A 23,497-nucleotide genomic window follows, 5' to 3' on the forward strand; every position below is an offset into this window, starting at 1 on the left:
TATCAGTGTCCATTATTCAACCCTCTGAACCCTAAACCGTGTCTGTGGAGTTGAAGCTATGTCATCTTTAAAGGGGAACTTCGGTTTTTTTCAACCTGGGGTCTGTTTTCATATGTCTTTTCATACACGCGAGTGATGGAGAAATTAATTTTCGACATAGCTCCAGCATTTAGCTACTGTTTTGTATTTGTCGGTTTTGGCACGAGCTATCGCGTGATTTCGGAATGAGATTTGGATACAGACCACAACAAACAGCGATCGCCAAGTAATGTGGAGGTTTTCGTTCACTTCTCATCTCTAGTATGTTGTGGGACACTCGTTGAGACTATCCGAGCCGGTCAGTGTTGGAAAAAAAGCACGTTAGGGCGGACTTTGACGCGGGGGGGGGAGCAAATTGCCCCATACTTTTCGCTAGCTGAGCTGCTAGCTGAGCTGCTAAGCTGACTGTCTGGCTAAATACTGGAGCTATGTCAAAAATTCATTTCTCCATCACTCGCATGTATGAAATGACATATAAAAACAGACCCCAGGTTGAAAAAAAACGAAGTTCCCCTTTAAAAAAAATACATAAAAATGACAACAATTTTTTGAAAGTAATTGAACTAATCAGGTGTGACATGCAGTTCCATCAGGAAAATTAAACAAATCTACAACTATGAGATTTCACCAAAGTCTCTTTGCCTCAAACTCTGTAAAAAAAAAAAAAAAAATTAAAAATGATGAGCTTCTCAGCACAACTGAAAAGCAGAGAGACTGAGATGTAACTAACAGTCAAAACTTTTATTTTATATTGTTTGGCTGAACTGCAGGCTGTGTTTACTGAACAAAATAAGTCAAACTTGAGCGATAAAATAAATGGAGCCTGACTGAAAAAATACACGGAATAGCGAGCTCTCCAGAGGTTGTTTGAAGATATGTTCAGCATGACAAAATATCTTTCTGGAGTTGATGTGCCGAGTAGTATGAAAAACACAAGAGTATGTAGTGGTAGTAACATATCTGTAACATGTCTACTTGCGGGCACTTGTTGTTGTAAATGTTGTACATGTTGAGTAGTTTTTTTAATTAAAAAAAACAATAAAAGAAATTAAACTTTCAATTCAACACAATTTATAACATTTCTATTTTGTTATGCAGCATAAAAGTGTTTTTAAGTTCTCTTTATAGAGGCACAGGACATACTGTAGTGAAAAAATTAGTCAAAACAGACATACCACAAACTACACTGGGTTCACAGGGTTAAAATAATTTGTCACTGACTACTGACTTTTACAATAATGTGAACATTTATGGTTTTTTAAAGTTAGAACAGGCCCTGGTTTGAGATGTACCAGCGACAGCGTGGGGGTCAGAGTAGAACTCCTCCAGTTGTGAAGTGGAACAGTCCAGCGCCGCCTTTAGCTTCTTTAGTTTGGATGCCCCTGCTGCAATTCTGAATAGACCCTGACACACACACAGACAAATAAACCACAGTAACATCGACAGCAAACAACTACAAAGACACTTCTAGGCATTTAATTTCCACATAATCAAACAGTCATGCTTTCCCAACACTGAATTACAGATAGGCTCTGTATAAATCCACTACATAAAGTCCCTCTGCCAGCTGCACATAATGAAACCTTAAAGCAGGCAAACAAACACACCCAATAGTCAGAGCACAGCGAGCTATTTACTCTGACACATAAACAAAGGCTGTCTTCACACCATAATAACACAGGCTGCACTCACAAGAGAATGAATAGGCCAACAAATAATGTGCTTTGCAGTTAACAGTTGCACTCTCTCTTACCTCTGTTTTTGCACAAACACGGACACACAAAGAGATCTGATTTATGAACAGGAGACAAGTGCATTCTATTGTATTCTAAATTTACATTTCATAAATCATCACTGTGCCAGAATGGATGGCCACTTTTCTGGAAAAGCAATACAGAAGATCAAGAGCTTCCCTTTTTACAGTGTGTCTATCTATTTATCTCCTTGAAACTTCGAATGTTCATCTGAACAAACAACTTAAAGCTTAGTTTCAATTATGTCAGTGAGCAGTGGAGCTGCTAATTGCACCCACAGCTCCTTCTTCTACTTCAATGGTTAAGAGACGGAAAACAAACAAACAGCCAAGTTGGCAAACAAGATTAGAAGTGAACTCCAAAGCACATGTCTGCAGGCATGTAAAGCACACCACCCCACCTGGTCAGAGTCATTCATGTTTTCTCAGAGGAAAGCAAAAAGATCTAATATTTACTTCTGAGAAACTAGATCCAGTGGAATTATGGCATTTTTTGTTGAAAAAAAAGAAAGCTTTTGTCTTTAATACGATTGCTGATGTGACTCAGGCAGAAATCAAAGATAAAATAATGTATCATTAGTCAGGTTAGTCATGTATATTCATATAAAATCACTGCAAGTAATGTTAGCTGGTAACCATTCAACCATAGTCGATTACTCATACAGCTACTGTAGCTAACATTACATGGTGAACTGAATCAGTGTGGTTATCCAATGCCAAAACAATCATGCTAAAATAATTTTCATGAACATGTTAAACATTGTTGTAATGTTGTAACATTACTATCAGCATTAGCCTACTGGCTGGCATAAGCCACATCATAGCAAGCTAGCTTGATATCAAAACAGTACATCAATAGCACAGCTCTCTATTGGGCCACTGTGTAGCAAAATGGAATGTAATTAATGAAAAAAATATGCTGCATGGCAGAAGAAATGCTAGTGTTATACAATTCTGTGACATTACATTATTTTTATACTTACTCTTGACCATATGTAACATTTTCTTACATCTCACAGTTGCATTTTAGGTTATCTCCGTGGTGTAGCCAATTTTATGTTAATCTCCACGTAGTGAGAATTTACATAATCACTCGGCAAACTTTGAACTTAACCTCAACTGCTGCTGTAAAGACATAACATATCCTACATTTCAAGTCATGTGATAGATGTGGTCTTAAAAGAAGGCAATGTGGATACTGTTTAAGCCCCATACCACTGCAATAAACCACTGTATGTTTGGTCACTCTACCGTTACCCACACAGAATGCACCACTAATTATTTCAAAAACTAAGGCTGGTGTTTTCAGGAGACAACAGAACAAAGGACTACACTACATAATTCATATTAAATCAACAGATGTAAACTTAAAAGAGTGCAAAAGCATCATTGGCAGCTATTAGAGGCCTCCCAACCCCCTGCTCCCGACATCCACGTGACGGTAATTTGAAGCAACCAAGGCACTTCAATTCACTTTTCCTTCACTCTAGTGCTGCACACATAGGAGAAGATGATTCATAGCAATTCAATTTCACTCATACAGCATTTCAGAGCCTCCACTTTTCTATCCATACAACAGAATACTAATGTAGAATGCTTCAAAAGGAGCATATTTCTTCGTATTTCTCCTGTCTAATCTCTCCCTCCCTGCCTGCGTCTCTTCTTCTTCACTTTCTTACCTCTTCCTTCATTCCAGTCTCTAGAAGCATCATAACACAGGCCTCTATTGGCAGGGCGATCTCCCTTCCACTCCTTTTCAGGTGTTCATCCAGCCCCGTGCCAAACGCAGGCTTTTCCGTCCATGAATCTGGAAGCATAGACAAGAATTAATGGTGAGAAAAATGGAGTGAGAAAGAGAGAGAGAAGGATACTAGAGTGTAATTTCATTCACTTAGAGTCAAATCTGAAGAGACACAACACAAGTGTTGTGATGGAGCTGTTGCAGATTATTTGTATGACCTGTCTGTTACAGTGGTATGCAATAAAAAAGGATTCAGTGCAAGCGAGGTCTGTTGCTAGTTTGGATGGCAGATTTCTGGGTCAACAAATCTCTCTAAGGCCAGTATTTTTTTTTTAAACCAGTCCTCTTTCCCCCTACAGGGTGCAGCCAAATAATAACCACATGCTCCGAGCTAGCAGAAGTGACTGTTCAGCCATCTTTCTATGTTTATGAGCGCACGTGTGTGCATGTGTGATTGTAGAGGAAGGCTGGGAGCACGGGAAAAGTCGGTAGGGGCTGCAGAACCCAGGTGGGTGTGATGTGGGAGAGGGTGGGGGTGTGTGTGGAGTTGGTGAGTCATCGCCACATGCTGGGAGACCAGGCTCGTCTGGTTTAGACCACATGTGCAGAAAAAACAAGCTCCTTGAACAAGACACAGCTAAAGAGTGCAGAGCGAGACAAGAACCTCCTGTGAGGAGACATTCTGTTTGTAAAACACAAAAAGAGATTATTTTTGAAGAGTAAAGCGGTGGAAACACAAGACTATTCTTTAATATCTGTGTCCAATTTGTGGCCTTTAACAATGACCACAACTGAGGTAACTGAAGTCGACCAGTCAGAAAAACACACAAGATGGATGTAACTACAAAGTAGAGTAGCTGGTCTGGTTCTGAAACCAGCAGGGGATGTGAATGAAAAACTGCTATTTCTCCAAGCAACAACTTATCAGGAGACCTCTCAACAAACTTCTCCAGTGTCTGACATGAAATGCCTTTTTAAAGGGGCACCAAAAAACACATGGATCAAAGTAAAACGGGGCTGCTGCTCAGAAAAAAACAACTAAAAAAACAAAAACAAATAGCTAACATATGCACTGGGCAGTACTTCCTTGTTTGCACACAATGCAGTCAAAAAGTTCAGGGTATGCGTCTATAAAAATCAAAAACCTGACTTTGAAGTAGTCTCTTTGTGTTACAAGACATTGCTCTCAGCTCTGCTGCAACATGTAACGCTCCGTGGAAGTCCCATTTTGTAAATATATTATGCACCATCTTTGATGACTGAACCTCTTAACTAGGTAAAATCAGCCAAGTTTCAACTTCGATATCATTTTGAGAAATTGGAAGACGTCCCAGGCAGCCAAATCTTGCTAGTAGGGTGGGTGGGGAGCAATGATGGCATTATTGTTTGTTTGCCACAAAACTCACTGAACTGTGACCAGGCACTACAGCTCCCAAGCACCATCGTGCCACAGTTCTCAAGTTATGTTTGCCAAATGTTCCCCTTCAGAAAGTTGCAGTAGAAGTCTGCCTTGACAGTGAAACTCTAAGGGGAAATTTGCAGCGTAAACCCACATTAATGCTGAAGAAAACAATAAACATGCTCCTGATGCGCTTCTGCCCTGATGGGACTTCTCCGGTCTTGGCTCTTCCACCGTGACATCTGTTGTTTCTTCTCTTGATGGGAGCCACAGACCCCATATTGTCAGCAGTGATGATCCTCAGCTTGAAGATTGCCTCACTTCAGTTTCTAGTCAATGGTGAAAACACAAATTCCCACCTACCAATGGTCATAAAAACATGTGTAGCACAGGTCCACATGGTGTCCTGACAGTTACTGCTTGCACATGTTGCTCATGGCTGACTGTGACACTCCCCATGCATCCATACCACAGAAAGTCCCAGGACTTACTGACCATGAAACTTTTGAACAATACTCCATTGTTTTGTGTGCATGTGTGTGTGGTAAAAGGCATGTTGGCATGTATTATACCTTGCTGAGCCTGGATGGTTGGCAAGACACTCTCCAGAACAGTGAGAGACTTTCTGTGGTAATCCGCCTGAGCTTCTAAGAGCTGCAGAAACAGAGAGACATAGATGAGGGGCTAGTCGAAAAGGACAAGCACTGAAGTACATGACAGCAAAGTAAATAAAGTAGCTGTTTCCCAGTTACTCTGCAGCTGTGAACATTCCCACGGAAAGTCATGCAAAAACATTTTTGGCTTGTTGACACACTGCACTCACCGTTATGAAGTAATGGGCATAGTCGCCTTCTTTTGAGAAAAAACTGTACATGTCTGCAGCAAGTTGATCCTGTTGGATAAAAACATCTGGGTTAACTGAAAAATAGTCACTACACAAACTTTCAAAATCAAGCCACAACATGCTTTATACAACAACAGTTGCTAAGACATAAATAAATAAGGGGAAAGGTAGATTTACCGCTAATAACAGATCTAAATCTCTACTACGCAAAGTCATTCATCAAATTGAAGGAAATTTCAGGTGGCATGAGGAAAGGCGTCAGTGGTCAGCTAAGCTTTACGCAAGTCATAAATCCTCCTGCTGTTGGCAGGACTAAGGGAGATTGGGAGGGAGAACTAGCGAAGGGGAAGCACAAGGTTCTGCACTTCCTGGACAGAAAAACACATCATGCAGCTGCTGCACACTTAAGCTGGCTAATGACTCAGTTCAAATAGATGCACCCGCACAGAGCTGACAGGGCATTTTTAGTCATTTGCGTGCGTCAGCAAACCAGCTCAGAGGGCCCAAGGGTCTTGGAATGTCCAGTTGTTGCTGTGATGATTTTCCTCCCACGTTAATGTCCTAGCCAGTCCTATTTTCAGTTTCTTTTCCTCATATGTCTCAGGCCATAAATTACCTCTAGCCTGCCCATTCTTTAGGACTCAGCCTACTTTTGCCTGTCAGTCTACGAGGCCAGATGTGAGCACAAAAAGCATTAAATACGATCTCCTCCTATTGAAAGCTTTTCATCTCCATCTAATGGCATCGTGGCCTCGCAAAGGCTTTTCTATGACACTGCTGTAACATAATCCTGATAGTATATGAGAGGTAGTATGCCCTGCTATGAATGTGACAGTAAAAAAGAAGCAATCTGTTATATATCTGCTGTTTACCTTGCAAAGCTCCACTTTGTTCATGGCCTCATCCACCTCCTCCTTGAGCAGGTCAGCCTTGGCCGTCAGTGCTTGAGTGTTTGTTCCTGAGATTATTGACTTGGTTGCCTGCAACCATCTGAATTCAGAGAGGCAAGAAAAAAGCAGAAAATGAGACTGCTTGTATAGACAGAGGAACCCAATTTAAAGTTAAAGAGTAGGTGAAAAGTGGAACAGAACTCAATGTTGTACCTGAGTAAAGCATGTTACTTTGCCAGCAGTTACAGTGATCGTAGAATGAATCTTTGGACGAGAAGTAAAGGCTCAAGTACAAACAAACCTTGCTCTGGCAGAATCATAGTCCAGCACCAGTTTGGCCAACTGTTTCCTCTGCTTCAGGATGTTGGGGATGTCCACCTGCAAGAATGATTAAAAAAAAAAAAAAACGCCAAGCTCATCATGCATTGGAAAGTTTATCAATGAAAGAGCTTCAAGACATCACTGATGCTCTTCCAAGATGACTATTCTCAGGCCTATCCACCGCTTAGTTAGACAGCATTTACAGAAATGTCTACAACAGTTTGCAAGTTGGTAGTGTCTGAATTAAACACTTGAAGCAGTTACCCTTGTTTGAGTTTGTTTTGCAGGAGAGAAAAATCCATTTTATGCACAAACCTATCACAGCATGACATGTAAATAGAAATATAGGCCCTTTCTGAAGCAAACAATGTGTCTTTTTAAAAAAACTACCATGACTATTGCAATTAAAAAAGATCACATCTGTAAAACATTCATAAGATCAGAAAGCAAACCAAAGTCTGTAATGACAACAAGGAAAGTGTGTCATTACTGGTTAATGTTATGTGTGCTACAGTCCTTATTCTCCAACGTCACAGAATCACATGAATAAAACTGGACAATATACAACCTACTTTTGAGTTCATGTGACTTTTACTCAAAACTAGAGCCCAACTGCTGCTTAAAAATCTCAATATCTATTGGTTAAAATTTGCAGATATAGTTTAGAATTACAGTAAAAAAAACAAAAATGATCTGGTCTTTGTTTATTAACTTCCCAGTGCTTTATTTCACAAACAACTTAGCAACTTAGTGAGAGGACACCATTTGACTCCACCATCTGCTCAGCTGTGATTTATACTCTGCTACATGCGCTGCAGACAATGCTGAGAGTTGGAAAAAATGGTCGAAGCCAAACTGCAGGACAAACTATGCAATGACACTATTTCTAAGTTACCCCAGGCATCTTTGTCTGCATTATGTTCTGTAAAACGAAGGTTTTACATCGACGAATATCTGACGAATATTGATATCTGTGATCGCCAATATATTGGCTGCGCTACACTCAAAAGCTTTAGTTCATTCACCATTGAGCAGAATAAACCCAAAGATAAGTGAACTAATGTTTTTCTCAATGACTTAGACCACACCATTTTGTTTAGCCACTGTTATGTCCACAAAGTGTAAGGTTTCTGACCTCTGCTAGCTGACTGAGTGGATCCAGAACATCCTTCTCTATCTGCAGCTCATGTTGCATCAGTTCTGATGCCAGACGATTCTCTGCCTCCCCACAAACTTCCATCATTTTCCTGTTGATACAAACACGAACACAAAGAGAGACAACAGTGATAAAATTGAAAATTGTCCTGCTTATGCCTCATTCTCATAACAGCACTATTACATGAGGATGTGAAGTGTTCTGCAAACAGTGTGATCACACATCTTCTTGGCAAGACATAATTTACATAGCGGCACAGGCGGACGGCAATCTGTGTTTCTAGCACTTTCACGGTCCCCGATCAATACTTGAGAGCAAAACTAGGTCAACGTAATGTCATTATCTCTAGCTGCAAAAAGTCAGGAGTATACAGTAGCCTAGTGACAGTTAGCCTATCATTAATCAGAGATTCGGGCCACAGTTACTGCACCAATTAAAACTCTACACCTTAAACTATAAATGGAACCACAGCAAACTGGAAGTATACATCAATGCTTTGCATGTACAAGCAGACCAACTACTACTTTCCCTTCCTTATTATTTTCAGACAGACACATTGTAGATTTGGAGACATTCACTTTCTAGATCCTCAACTGCAAACAGACCGATCCTCTTTTGTGCATTTATGTCGGTCACAATGAATGAGCTGATCCTCATGGAAGGGAACTGCTGAAAGTCCCAGATGCAGAAAACAAAACTGGGCAGATTGCTTGCCCTGAATGCATGGCCTCATATTTCACACACTCTAGGGTACATCTGCTCCATATAGTAACAGTAACCAAGGTGGAGCAATTGGATGTCTGGTGTGTCAATCAATCACAAACTCACCCTATTAAGGAGTCTTCTCCCAACTGGTTTCCGCCTTCCACCATTGCCTGGGATAGTGCTGTGAGAGGCAGCTTTTTCTGTGGTGTGTATGTGGTGGAGGAACAGATGCAGACACTGATTAGTCTTATAGGCACACAAAAAGTACCAGTTTCGATAAAGAGGAAAGTGTTTCATTTTGAAACCAATGGAAAATTCATCAAGGACTTTCCATTGAACAAAGCAATGGTAAATTCACAGCCAGAAAGCAGAAGAGAGCTTTCCGAGCAAAGGAGGAAAATACAGAGGTTAAATGGGATTTAAGATGCAAACGAGGGAAGTGAGAGATCTATCAAATGACAGTGTTGGAGCTTGTTTTCACAGTTACACCGTCTACATTTGTGCAAGAAGAGTGATGTTTGCTGAACATCCTGTTTTGACACCGAGGATCCCAAAGGCAACAGTGTCATGCAGAGTGAATAAAGATGACAGATGCTGGAATGGGAAATGGAGCAAGTGGTGCTGAGGACCAGAGAGGTGGAATAAGTGTTTTTACCTGACCATTTCCTGTATAGAGGCGTGGTACGGACTGTGGTACATTTTTGGGTGGTGTAGGGTAGAAAAAACAAAAGAGAAATCATGGACTGTACTATCTAATGCGAACACTTTTAAGGCATTGACATGAAAACCAGTGAGAACTCGACCATGTGTGTGAGGTGATAGCAAAAATAAACATCCTGGAACAGCTGATTGATTAGGTTAGCTTGTTTTTAAAGGTATGACAAAGACATTACAGCAACAAATTTAATGCCTTACATGTCTCTTCTCTGCATCTGCCCCGATGTGTCCCTGCAGACACGACACCATCCTTTTGTGTGTGTTATGGGACACCACGCGCACCAACTCCATGCGCCGTTCGATCTGTGCACAAAACACGACATGCAAGAAAAGAGCTTCATCAAATCCATCTGAGAGTGCGGTGTAAGAGCTTGTTTACATGTGTATTCTGTTAAAAGTCTTCAATTTGGCTGCACAGCTGTGGCATTTATTTAAATACAAAGTGTATCCCAACAAAGGAAAACACCACAGTACACAAAGCACAAGGAAACACACATGACCGCAATGACTGAATCAACTTTTGCTTAATCTCATCGACACCATTATCTCCAACACAACAGCTTTTTTGCTCTGTTGAAAGCTGATGAGCTCCAGTCCCATGCATTTGATTTGAAGCGGCCTTGTAGAAGTCAGAGGTCACAGTTCAAGCATGATTGATAAGGTCTGTCCCTGTGGAACGACGCTGGAATGTTATCTTTGAAACACATGACTCATCGGAAGTGTCTTCATAGCAACGGCCACTGAACTGTGGCTGAGAGCGAGGGGTCCTTTGGCTTTAAAAAGGCCTTTTTGATTACACAGGCTTTCTCCTGTCTACTAGTCGGACTACACAGATCCACTGTGTGCCTTTAGGCTGACAAGATATAATACTGTCATTGACTGAAGTCACTGCTATTCAGGCTTAAAGACAGAGGCCAACTGAAGCTCTGCAGGATGACTATTCACTGTCCTTGTCATGCCAGGTGTCTGAGTGGGACAGTCAGTGTCAACATTAGGCTGACGGTCACCAACCCATGAATACAAGTGATGATTGCAAGTTACTGTTCAAACCTACTTAAAAGTCTGGCCAACATCATGTGACGATGCACAGAACTGGTTTATGTTGGCAGCACTTCTGAGAAAGTCAGGTTGCCTGTCACTGGTGCACAGGTGTGTCTTCTGTTTGACTGAATAACTCAGTGAGAAAGTAAGAGTCTATAAACGTCTCAGGGGGATAAACATGCACTTATGAGCTGGGACAAACAATGTTCCAAATATAAATGGGAACACTAAGGTCTAGAGGGGAACTTCAGCAGAAATGGAGGGAGACAAATGCAGAGGGAGGATCAACCAAATACCAGACAATTGTGTTCCAAAAACAGAATGGAGTCGGAACTCAGGAATTCCACAGCAGATATCCGCCTCTGTACACCGCCCCCCTGCTCTCCTCTCCCTCCCTCTGGTTTCTCACTCTTACGTCATTCCCGACCCATGGTGGCCCCCGGCATTCCCAAAACAGCTGGCTTAAATACAAACTTACTAAACACACATGTATATACAGACATGCTACATCCATAGCTATAGGTTCTGGAGCACTGCTTATACTTAACCCAGGGAGTACCTGGCACCAAACCATTCAGGGGATTCCCCTCCCTAAGTTCCTGTGTGGGTGCATGGGAACTGTTTGGATTACATGACAGTGTTCTTCTTCCTGTCATTGTAACAAAATGGAAAGGCGTAACATTCAAAGAATAAAGTATGCAGAAGAGTTGGAAAACCTAAGCCAAAAAGAGCTGAAAGGCAGCAGGGTGTGTTTTTCCTCCAGTTATGTGATGAGGTCAATACTTGGTCAATCTCATGATGCGTCATAAACTAGGGAATCCCAATAATAAGTAGGACAGGCTGGGAGAAAAAACACAGAAGGTGGCTGTGTTTGTTTATTGGTTTCTATGAGAAGGGATGTTAACATGTCTGGACAAGTACTGAAAGAGCAAAAATATCATAACGTGACGCATTAAGGATGGAATCATCCAGTGAGCAACTGATGGCAAACAAAATAGCTTTTGTTTGTATTCGGGATATATGACAGAAGTGTTAAAACAGCTTGTTGCTACCTTATAAAATGCCCTCAGCAATTACACTCAGCCAGAAGGGAGTATGCAAGCAGTCAACACTGTATTTCTGGAATATTTCGGGGGTAGCCCAATGCAGGCAGGCTGCTACTGTATACAGAGGAGCAGCAAAGAATGGACAGCTGGTGCAAGAATGCTGGATGGCTCTCTGTCACGCTAGAGGACCATATACAAGAAGGGTTTCAGATGAGTAGGCTTGGAAAATGCCACAGTCCAAAGACTCAAACCTTAAGATCAAATGACAACGCTGTCATCAATGCTGATTTTATAGAGATGGTTAGCTTAAACAGCTGATACGAAATGATGAGCTAAGCATAGCAGAGTGTCAGATGGTACGCCTAACGGTTCCTTTTTATGCTAACTCAATTCTTTTACAGGAGCTTAAAGATGCTAGTAAAAACTGCTGTCTTTTGCTGTAGAAGATACAGGGGGGCTGTAAATCATCTGGGAAAATAACAGAAGAACAGAAGTGAGAGGTTGACAAAAAGGATGTGCAAACGGGACTCAGTGATAAAACAACAGCAATATGTACCAGTGATAAGACACTTCATTAGTAGCAAAAAGAAAATAATTTGAGAGAAGTTCTCGCAGCAGCTTAATAGCTTCACTTGCATTAGGTGTAAACTGCTGTTAAGGACTTAACAAAGATGCACACTTTAGTTGCATGAAGGCACCTCAAGTGTGCACCCTCTCCGGCTCATAATGATGGAACCTTTTCACCCTACACTGCTGTCCAACTCAACTGGGCCACTAGTCATATTGACACGTGCCAGTGTGACAAGACGGAATTTGCAGCTTGACCACCTTATCTAAGCAAAGTACTCCTGGCAGCCTGCGCCAAAGCCAGGAGGTCGGTGCAGGATCCTGTTTGGTGATACCTGGTCCAGGCCACCCACTCAGAAACACAGCCTCAGTGTTTTGCGGTATTTTGTTTGCCCGTTGTGTATCTATGGGTTGCACTTGTTTTCTGTAATTATTGTGCATCAGACTGAGATGATTCCTTTATCCTTTACTTTTATTTATACAGCGCCCTCCATAACTATTGGCACCCCTGGTTAAGATGTGTTCTTTAGCTTCTAATAAATTCAGTTTTTTTCTAAATAATACAGGACCACAATGACAAAAAGCGCAAAATCCAACCTTTAATTCAAGTGCATTTATTCAGTGGGGGGGGGGGGGGGGAATAAATAAATCACACATTCAGAAATAATTATTTTACATCAAATCATGTGTGCCACAATTATTAGCACCCCTGATGTTAATACTTTGTACAGCCCTGTTTTGCCAACAAAACAGCACCTAATATTCTCCTATAATACATTTTTTTTTAAACATTTTTCAGTGTGGGACTATGCTTCTGCAATAAAAATTTAATTTATTTGAAGGCTTTCAACACATCTTAACCAGGGGTGCCAATAATTATGGAGGGCGCTGTATGTATAAATGTAATTGATTTTGTGTGTTTCAAATGTGTTAACATTATCATGTGTGTATCCTTATAGATGGTCTAAAATACGGTAAAATTTGGAGTGAAGGTGGTTAAAACTACTTTACACTGGACTTTGTTAAAAATCAGGCCATCAAGATTCATCGATTTCCATACTCATAACTGAAACTCTTCCAAAAAATCCTTTTAGATGCTCACCTTCGAGTCTTCAATTTCTTTCTGGCAACGAGCAAGTAAAAACTGTAGTTTTAGAGGATATATGGACCATTAAAATTATTCTGCAAAATTTCAGACTATCACTGGCCAGAGAAGAAGTACTGAAGCTGGGCGAAAATATGAACACAAATAAAATTAAATGCCACTAGCCAAAGCAGCTCTATTATCATCATTGTAGAAAAATTCCAGTGATTTTGTATCTCCCTGTGACTCACTCCTTTTTACTCTACCAGACAGCAGTGTTCCTATGAAGTGAGAGACAGAGCCCTAAGAGGCACAGGGTCCGATTTCCAGACAGAGGCAGAACAATTGTGTCTTTGAGAAGCAGTCAAACTCCACGGTCAGAAAAAAACACAACATCCTCTCTTCAGTGAAAAGCACTCCAAGCAGTTAGTCACCACTGTTCACTTGTCCACTCGCATTACAGCAAATCAAGCCTGCTGAATCTAACTCTGATGTTCTAGCTATCACTCAAATGTGTTTTTTACACACAGATAAGGCTCACTCACACCTTTTATCTGATAGAGGAATGTATTAAAGCTTTTGTTTGTGTAGATACTGGCTCTAAAAGGAGGTGTAGAGAGGAAGAATAGCAATAAATGGTGTCGGACATTGTGTCTGCTCTCAAGGAGCCATGCAAAGGCAGCTGAATTTGTTTGAACATTTACGACACCTCCCATTTACACACAAAGACAAACTTCATCGCTGGAATGTCTCTGCTGAGCAGCCAATATTCAGTCCCAACCCCACCTGTTGTCTGCTTCAGATGGCCTCCAGGGCTGGAGGCAGTTTTCAACGGGGGAATCCCTGCACCAGCAGCTTTCACACGCATGCACTGACTTATAAAGCACGCATCCACAACTACGCTGACCTCTGTGCAGACTGTTAAACCTGCCGCAGACAAACATTGCACAAGCATCACAGAAGTGCTCCAGAACTGTTGGTCAGCAACAGTACCATAAGTCTGCAGATGTTATTTAAAGCAAGTGCTGCTCCAGCTGTATGAACCTCAGACAGTCAGAGAAGAGGATCTAATAAGTGATATCAGCTGCTCTTTAGCTGGCATGAAAGCATGCATACTTTTTGGCTTTGTCAGTACACGGTCCAGCTGCTCTTGCATTTTTTTTTTTTTTTTTTTTAAATCCCTCTGCAGCCAATATCAGCCTGTCACAGTGTAGACAACTAAATGCAGAGGCATGGCCAATGAATTTCCAAAAAAAGAAGAAAACTCTAACGAAAAGGCCTTTATGACATGAGAACATTACAAAATTGCCGCATTAACCAGTAATGGAGAAGTAAATGATTGTAATAAGCTGCAGAGTTGAACTAAGACAATAATACAATAACTGCAAACTCTACCAAGCCTTATCAATGATAATATAGCTAGAAATAATAGAAATAAAGGGAGCTAATTAATGACTTTACACTACTAGACAACAACATAAACATTTTAATGGCACACAAGCTATTTCTAACTGTGAGAGTAAGTGAACATAAGTTGTGGACCTAAGTAAATTTGTTTGATTACGCAACAGTTAAACATAAATTTAGCATTATTGTTGGTATTTGTACACTTTGGCTGATGACTGTTTCACATTTCTAATATTGGGAGCACAATTACACCAACATTTTTTTAAACAGGACTAACCAGAATGACAAGCACTAATAGCGGTAAGTACTAATTTTGAGGTATGAATGTTTTGCATTATCCTCTTTAAAAGGCGACGTGACTTAAACATGATGTAAGCGGTGGACTCGCCTTCTTTTCATCGAACACAATAGGACTGTCATATATTTTTCTTCACTACATGATTGTCATGGCCAGAAGAATTCTAGATAATTATATTATCACAATATGAAACTGTGCGTTTTGGCTCTCTTTTTGGCAAACGAATTACACTCAAATTATGTGTGTTGGGAGGCAAAATTCTGTGACCACATTTGTACAAAAGCATACAAAAGGAGCAATTATAATTAGTGGATAGAGAAAAAGCAGCCAGATGAACAGATAAGAAAGGCCCAACATCAATACAATGTCAACTCATACCAAAACCCATGTTGGAGCATCAACCAGATAGTTACTGACACTGGACCATTTATGATATTATGATATGTGGATTAATGTGTGTATTATGTACTATTAATATGTTCTCAGTCTTTCTTTCTTTATATCACAGTTATCATCACAACTGTTATTTGACGGTAGCTATAAATTGTAATGTGAAATAATTGTTTTGTGTTTCCGTCTTTTTATGAACTTCGGCTCAGTATACAGTGCATTTTAAAGTTTTTATGACTGCCTTCTGTGGAGCTGATTTCACCCAGAAAGGATAAAACTGATCCATGTAACTGCAGCCGGATGCAGCAATGTTAGGAGCTGGTCAGAGCTCAGCAGAGTCTGACTAATCATTTACCTGCAGGAGGTCATCGCTGAGGACTTCTGTTTTCTCCGCTCTGTGGGTGAGAAAAAAACAGCACAGAGCATACAGATTAGCACTGACAGACAGTGATGTCAGATATGTGGATTAAAAAAACTGTGCAGTCACTTTAAAAAAAATATCTTTCACACAAATGACAATAGTCATGAAAGACTGGTTTCCAAGCTCATCCTAAAAACTAAAACAGTGTCCTGGGCATTCGTGGGAATGTTTCAGGACTGGGTGGGTCTCTCTAGTTTGTTGCCACGGCTCAATCAGCAAAGGAACAGGTTGGTATGCTGAAGCAAAACATGCTGCTCAATGGCCCGCAGTGCTGCATCTGCATGAAGACTTTCTATACCATGGTAATATTATTTAAAAGTCATGAACTTTGAAAAGCTTCAATAAGAATAATCTGTTAAGATAAAAAGAAAACTGTTTGTCGTTTCTGAAAGCTTTGATTTCCTTAAGCTGCAGCTTGTCGGCCTCATGGTGTCATGCACAGACCAGCCATACAGCCCTGCTACGCCTGAGCCTATTAATAGTAAACTAATAGTTGTTCTTGAAGAGGTCAGACAGATTAGATTCACTTAAAGGGAGAAGGCTGGGAAACACAGGCTCAGCTCACTCTGCTTATCGCCACCTTCACACAGCCTGGTGGCTTCTGTCAAAGCGTCACTGACTGAAGTCAAGCTGTACTTGCAGTTCATTTAGGAAACGATCAATGCCTAGATTGTGGTTTGCTTGCTTAACACCTGCTTTGTTGCATTTATGCATGCTAATATGAGAATTTCTAGGGATGCACTACAATACATGACTGAGTACAGCAAGAAGATGTGACATAAGTGGTCTAATGTGAATTGTGAATTCCCTCTTTCTCTCAGACTACTTCACTGTCATACTTTCTGTCCCTTTACTGTTACACGACATGAAGACTGTGCAGGTATTGTTGTGCCGAACTAATGTGCAAACTTTTCCAAGTGTAAGCTCACTCCTCTAATTGAAGGGACCTGCAGACAGTCGCTTGCCTGCATTTTAGGTAACCGGAGCTTTAAATGCAGCCTGGGCCCTCCTCCAAAAACTGCTCTCTATGAACTATAGTAACCTCATCACAGCTGCTTTCAATTACAACACAGAGGCAGAGAGCAGGGAGAAAGAGAGACTGACAGAGAAGGCACCATAGTTTGGGGTTCAGAAGGAAAGAAATACAAATTTTGGGGGAAGTTGGAGGGTGACAGAGTCCAAAAAGTGCCAAAGCAGAATCATCTAGAGACTTGTGATGAATGGAAAGATTTTCCTTGGAAGAGATCCATATCCAAGCTGGTGAGGCAACACATCTTCTAACCCGCAGAAACCTACAGACAAGACTTCCAGTTTGCTGTGGAAAAAACGTGAGCCATGCGCACACACACACACACACACACACACATGCAAAGCGTGATTATAAAGCCACAGTATGGAATCCATGTTCTGGTGGAGTCGACATGCTTGAGAGCTCTTGATGTGGTCCTGATCATAAAAACCAATGTAATAATCAAGTAAACTTTCATGAATACACTCCTTTAGCTCTTACCCTCATGCACTTTCGCCATTCACAATGTATTTGCTAGTTGACATGATGTTTAGATGGATTGGAAGGTATTGCTGGATAAATGCAATTAGGAAAATACCAAAATAATGAGGTAATGCAGAAAATGGATGCAACATTGTTCAGATGTGTCTAATTTCCACAGCAGCTTCACAAACTTTCTATATGTTTGCTCTGTAAAATGCACTTAAAAGCTGTTTTGCTGTCACAGCAAATAAAAGATGTTTTCCCACCACCAGCATCCATGCACTTTAGACACACCACTTTGCATCTGGTCCACTTAATGGGCTCTGTGGCTCATGAGCTGAATCAAATCAAAACACCATAGGAACCCAGACTAAACTGTATACACGCCAAGAGTAATACAAAAGCTTGACTGGTAGCCCAGCTCTGTAAATTGAGTTCTGCTTACCCATGTCAAAGTGAACAAGGACACCTGGTGATGTGTTTATGTGCCATTGTAAATATTGTCCTAACCTGGTTGTAACTGAATGATCAGACGTGATGATGCTCATAATAAAGCGCCGATAAGAGCAACATTTATGTAACCAACCTTAAAATGCCCTGTGTCATAGAGGTAAAAACAAACTGCGTGCAGCCTAGTTGGAGGACAAATAACAAACAAAACAACAATTGTTTTGCCAACATCAGCTGACCAAGAGCGAACAGAGCTGACCCCCATCGTGCCTCACTGAAGCAGCAGCCTTTGGAAAAAGTGTGTCACTGTGTGCTGCATGTGACTTCTTAACAACAAGAGATCCTCGCTGCACAGCCGTGGCCGCTAGTTCAGAATGGTAACCATGGCGATCTACTATGAAAGTGGAAAGGGAGTAAGTGATTACTGAAGCCGTGAGCACAATAGAGCGGCTGTTACTAGCCACTCAACACAATCAGCGAGCTGCGGAGTAGGAAGGGTCTGCCTCTTACGGCTGCAACAGTTGGCAGCTCAAAGCATAAGGTAATGGATACTGGACCCAGATGAAAGGAGCAGCGAGGATAATGGAGTGACTCAGCCCATACAACAAACCTAATGTAGCTGATTATGTGAGCTGTTAAGCTAACATTAGATCTGAGCAGGAGAGAACATAACACGGGGGTGAAAACTGGAGGACTTCTATCCACTGTGTAAACAGACAGCATCATGACGAAGCAGGATCCTTCTTCCTCACAGATATTTATATCCAAGTGTGTAAACAAATAATACCTGCATGATTAAACAACAGTTCAGCATATGGCCATGTTTAGGGCTGCAACAAACATTATAATATAATAACTAATAATATTGATGATCATTTAGTTGGTCTCGCAAATATAAAGAACTTGTAACAATGTCTATTTTTGTTTCCAGAATCGTCTTTAAATTGTTTTTGTCCAAGCTGCATCCTCTAGGTCTGAAAAATATAACGGATGTGTGAAAGACAGCAGTTCCGTGATTGACCACTTGAGGCTCCAAAAGGGAGTCAATCCCTAAGTCCCCGATGTAAAAATGTCCAACTTTACAGCAAAAATAACTATAGCCTGGTGCAAACGCTTTTACTCATTATAGCTAATTTATGCATTCGTGAATTCATTACATGTCTATTGTGACAATCCAGGCCCGCTTCAGCTTCTCTCCCACTCCTCCTCTTTGGCGATTTCTTGTTTGGCCGGCGAAGTCACTAAGGTCCTAGTCTGACTCAGTGAATGTAGACCATGGGTCTAAGGTAAATGTTATAGATTACACACTCAGAAAATGTGATTTCAATTTTGTGATCAACCCAAGTCTATAAATACAAGCAGACTTCTCCCTCATTCTCCTCCACTTCCACTTTCTGTGTTACCATTTACAAAATCCCCTTCACAACAGAAAATGACAAAATACTCAGAAAAGCAAGTTTTGACGAAGACTGAGATTAGGCATTCAAATAGACTGCTTGGTTTATTAAGTGAAATAGAGGAGGAGTCTTTTAGATTGAATTGCTGTCGGTGAAGATAATGCATTAAAAATGGAATGAAATAACTTATCTGGAACCTATAAGTGAGCACATATTTCAGTCAATAAGCCATTATAAGGACAGTGCTTGCCTCCCTGCTTGCAAATGCTCCACCAAAACTACTTCCCCGACACTATTTTAAAGGAGGTAGTATTGTCACAACCAAGGCTTACGTACACCGCCGAGACAATTGTGGCTGTTTTTCCCCTATAACAGAATGATAGTGCGGTACAGCCAGACCATTCTGCAGAGCAAACACAGCACTGTCGAGAGAGGACTGGATATGCAAGACCAGGCACTGCCAAGAGGACGACAGCTGAAGCCAACACAGTAAGCTTTAAAACTCTTCTTCAGGAAATTTAAAGGTGCCGTCACAAAATGTTGGTCCATTGTTATATACAGTGAGCAGTTTTGTAGTTTCAAAATTCAAATGAAATATGTTTATTTTCCTAAAAAATGAAAGTTTTCTAATTGAGGATTTTAAACTAAATGTTCCAAACAGTAAATATTTTTCTCAGATGAGACAAATTATGGTAATCACTAAAGATTAAATTATCCTCATTCTGTCATGCCGCTGACATTTTCCGTTTTTTGCGATTTATAACTTGGATTAAAGCAGAAACTACGAACAACAGTGTAGCCTGCAATTTATCACAAGCACTATCACATACTGTAGGCAACCCAGCTGACACACCTCATTGTTGCAGCACCAGCCAATGAGCCACAGGGGAACGCCCAGAGTCACCTAACCTTATTAATTCAACAGTGACATTTTTAAGATCCCTGTGGGGAAGGAAAGCGTCTTTTCAACTCGAGCCCCTCTCGATCAAGGACTCTCAAATACAATGGATCTACATGAAATTGCATAACAGCTCTGTTGATAGGCACGGCATCAAAAAGGATTATATAATATCGCTGTTTATAATGCCGGGGAATTAACGAGGGGGGAGAAAAGCTCTGATGAAAACAGTGTACATTCTGTGTCAGCAGTCCAAGGGATGAAATTTAAAGTATTTGCGATTATGTTTATCCCAACCTCTGAAATACTGAGAGACAGAGCACTAGTTATTGAATCAAGACTTTGTGATAACCTCATCACTGTACTGACTGACTGGCTCTTCTCAGATGAGGCACAAAATCTCCCTCAGCAGCCCAGATAACATCTATCAGGCTTTTCCGAACAATATTAAATTATGTGAGGTGGCAAGTGATGGGACGGCTGTGACTACGTTCCTCAACTTTAAAAGGAAGTAACAGCTCAAGTATGCGTCCCCAGAGATATGGGTTTTATTCGTTCATCTGTGTGCGTCTCAAGAATTTAAGGCCTTGTATCTCACTTAACAGGACCCTTTGCCTTTGAACTTTCCCTTATTGGCAGCTTCTTCCCCAGCCACTGAAATATTTATCTAAGGCTGATTTCCTGACAATCAGAGGTAATGTCGCTATCACAAAAATAACAAGAGAAGGCAAAACCTAATTCTGATCTCATCAAGGGTCTGTGCAGCATCATTGTTTATTTCTATGCCATTAGTGGTAGCAGCCTATAATAAACTACCCATATGTTATCTCCTTTAAAGGTGTTACTATCAGACTACATTAGTCTGCCACAAACACAGATAGACACAAGGCCAGAGAGTTCATAGATAGCAAACTAGAATAACCTTGTACAAAGAGATAAAAAAGAAAAACAATCCTTTCCTGGCATGAATCACATGCTGTTTTTCCATGCACCTCAATTTTACTCTCTCACTCTACATCAGTTTTCCCAGCTCTCCCTCTCTAGAAAGCACTAGCATGTCTCTGGGAGGCTGTTTCCTGTTTGTAGAAGAAGAAGGAGAGATTTCCTCAGAGCGGCTGCTTGCTGGACACAGTGTTCTGCCTTCGCACAATCACAGGAACCCAGGGGGCAGCGGAGAGGGCCTTGTTGCACTCCAAGCTTTTTGCAGATACACAAGCAGCCACAAACTTAATGGACAAAACAGAGTGTGCTTGCTCACCCTAAATCCAACCGCTACCAGATCACTCATTCAGATGGGCATGTATATGAGTGCACGAGGGATTAACCCTACTTGTGCATGCACACGAGCAGGCAACTACTGCATGCACACACATATCCAAATGTCTGTTTTTTGCATTACACTCCCTCCAGTTTTAATTTACTGCTGGTACAGTGCAGAGAGGAAATTCTGAGTATTCCAGCTGCCCTCCTTCTACTGGTATTGAGTTCTGGCTGCAGCAACATTACTGGAGCAGATTCTCTCAGCAGACCTTGATGATAGTGTGACCATCAAATAAACACTGAATCGACGGCAAAATGGCAATTAATCAGTCTAGTGCATGCTAGACTATTAGAGGTTGGCTAGCAAAGTAGCCAACCTCCTAATGTCTGTTAGCTTCTCATACTTTGTCTGCCTCTGTGTTATTAGTTTCAATTTCTGTTAATTTATTGCTTTTCAGTTCGTCCTTTTACCATTAAGTATATAATATGGAAAAAATAATAAGTAATGCTTTGACTCCAAAATAACCTCTAACAGTGAGTACTCCTTTAAAAATAGTCAATGGCTAAAACATCAGGTTTTAATGAAAAACATATAATGATTTGATCACTTGTTTGTTCTGTATTATGGGATTTATTTTGGATTATACCAAGCGCAGAAACAAGGAAGATTTGTACATGAGGAGGTGATTATTTACTTAACCTTCCTGTTGTCCTCATTTACAGGCACCAAAAATATTGTTTCCTGTCTGACAAAAAAATCCAAAAATTCAGCAAAAAAAAAAAAATCCCAAATTTCTAAAAATTTGCAAAGCTTCCAGGAAGAAAATTCCAATAATTCCTTGAAAGCTTCCCTTAAAAACTTTATTTAAAAAATCCCCCAAATTTGGCAAGAGAATTCTTGTAAATATTTTCAAAAAATGACTAAAAATCTTCCAAAAAAGGAGTAAAAATATCTAAAGTGATTACATATATATATCATTTAAACTTCTATTTTCTTTAAGAACATTCACAAAAAAAAAAAAATCAACCAAAATCCAGTGAATTTCGCTAGTTTTTGGTTGATTTTTCTGTGAATGTTCTGAAGAAACATTTTTAACATTTCTATTTTTTCATCAAAGATGTCCAAAAATTTCCCACAAATCTTGAAAATGTGGACATCAGAAGTTTCACTGTGAAAATATATTTTTTTCCAACATTTACAAACTTTAAAATGGGTCAATTTTGACCCGCACGACAACACAAGGGTTAACAGATTGGCAAAATGGAGTATAGTAGGAAAGCACATCTAGAACTGAAATAATTGGCTTTGGTTATTTAACTGTTCATCTCCCAAAAATAATGTAAACATGTCCCATACCAAGTTTGGACTTGAATTTTTCACTAATTTCTGATATATTAAAGATATGTGATGAATAATCAATGGAAAATGTATTTGTACCTGTCCCCTCTGTTAAAAAAAAATCACTAACAATGGAAATGTTGCATAATCCTTAGATAAGTTGGAGAAATTTACATAAGTTAAAGTTCCCAGCTTGTCACTGACTTTATCTGGCACTATCTGGTACTAGATACAGCTCTGCCTGAGGTGGCAAACATAGTTGACCTTTACCTAAATATGCCAACAACCACAAAATAAACACACCTCTGTCACTCATCATGACCTCCTATGAAAAGATCCTTTACCTGTCCCAACCTCATGCTCTCACAAAGGCTGCCTGAAGCCATCACTACTTCAGATATCCGGTTACACAGAGACACTGGGTGTCATCACATAGCAACATGACAGCACTGGCTGAGAGGTGGATTCAGCAAAATATGTTATCTTTGCTTGGATTAACTCTTTTCCTAAAAGTACCCATTAGCTCAGACAATGCTGCTTCAAGTTCAGAGGGGGATGAAGTGAAAGCAGCCAGATACATCCATCATTGTGTGTCATTAATCAAGTTTATATACATTAACTTTGATGCGTGTCTGAAGCTAAGTGTCTTGTGTTTCACAAATGGACTTTCTGCTACTTTATCAGCACTTTATTTCAACCTTGCTGCAGTGCAGAGAGAATAACAGCTCATTCACTGCTTTGGCACATTAGTTCTGTCTCACTGTCATCTTGACCCATCAAGATAACATCTGAATTCAGCAGACACGCATCAACATATTGACAGAATTAGATATAAGTTACAG

The 23,497-nt window shown here is 40.5% G+C and overlaps 1 protein-coding gene and 1 long non-coding RNA gene across 5 annotated transcripts in view; one reads left to right on the plus strand and one right to left on the minus strand.

Moving 5' to 3' along the window:
• arhgap17a (Rho GTPase activating protein 17a) overlaps positions 1-23,497 on the minus strand; it is a 37,123-nt gene that overhangs the window by 12,604 nt on the left and 1,022 nt on the right. For 3 of the 4 annotated variants that reach the window (XM_022214102.2, XM_022214105.2, XM_022214104.2), the window contains exons 2-12: positions 15,754-15,793; positions 9,764-9,868; positions 9,504-9,536; positions 8,972-9,048; positions 8,123-8,234; positions 6,968-7,044; positions 6,649-6,766; positions 5,756-5,824; positions 5,505-5,586; positions 3,472-3,599; positions 1,332-1,443 (exon numbers count right to left, since the gene is read on the minus strand). In XM_022214102.2, the coding sequence (XP_022069794.2) occupies positions 1,332-1,443; positions 3,472-3,599; positions 5,505-5,586; positions 5,756-5,824; positions 6,649-6,766; positions 6,968-7,044; positions 8,123-8,234; positions 8,972-9,048; positions 9,504-9,536; positions 9,764-9,868; positions 15,754-15,793 (953 nt within the window). The remainder of the gene's footprint in view (positions 1-1,331; positions 1,444-3,471; positions 3,600-5,504; positions 5,587-5,755; positions 5,825-6,648; positions 6,767-6,967; positions 7,045-8,122; positions 8,235-8,971; positions 9,049-9,503; positions 9,537-9,763; positions 9,869-15,753; positions 15,794-23,497) is intronic. The other variant, XM_022214103.2, reaches the window with a different exon arrangement.
• LOC110965170 (uncharacterized) lies at positions 16,439-22,251 on the plus strand. The gene is made up of 3 exons (XR_002596643.2): positions 16,439-17,147; positions 19,534-19,647; positions 21,101-22,251. It is a non-coding gene; the product is annotated as an uncharacterized LOC110965170 (long non-coding RNA).

Source organism: Acanthochromis polyacanthus, chromosome 19, assembly GCF_021347895.1.
Source record: "Acanthochromis polyacanthus isolate Apoly-LR-REF ecotype Palm Island chromosome 19, KAUST_Apoly_ChrSc, whole genome shotgun sequence".
Taxonomy (NCBI): Eukaryota; Metazoa; Chordata; class Actinopteri; family Pomacentridae; genus Acanthochromis; species Acanthochromis polyacanthus.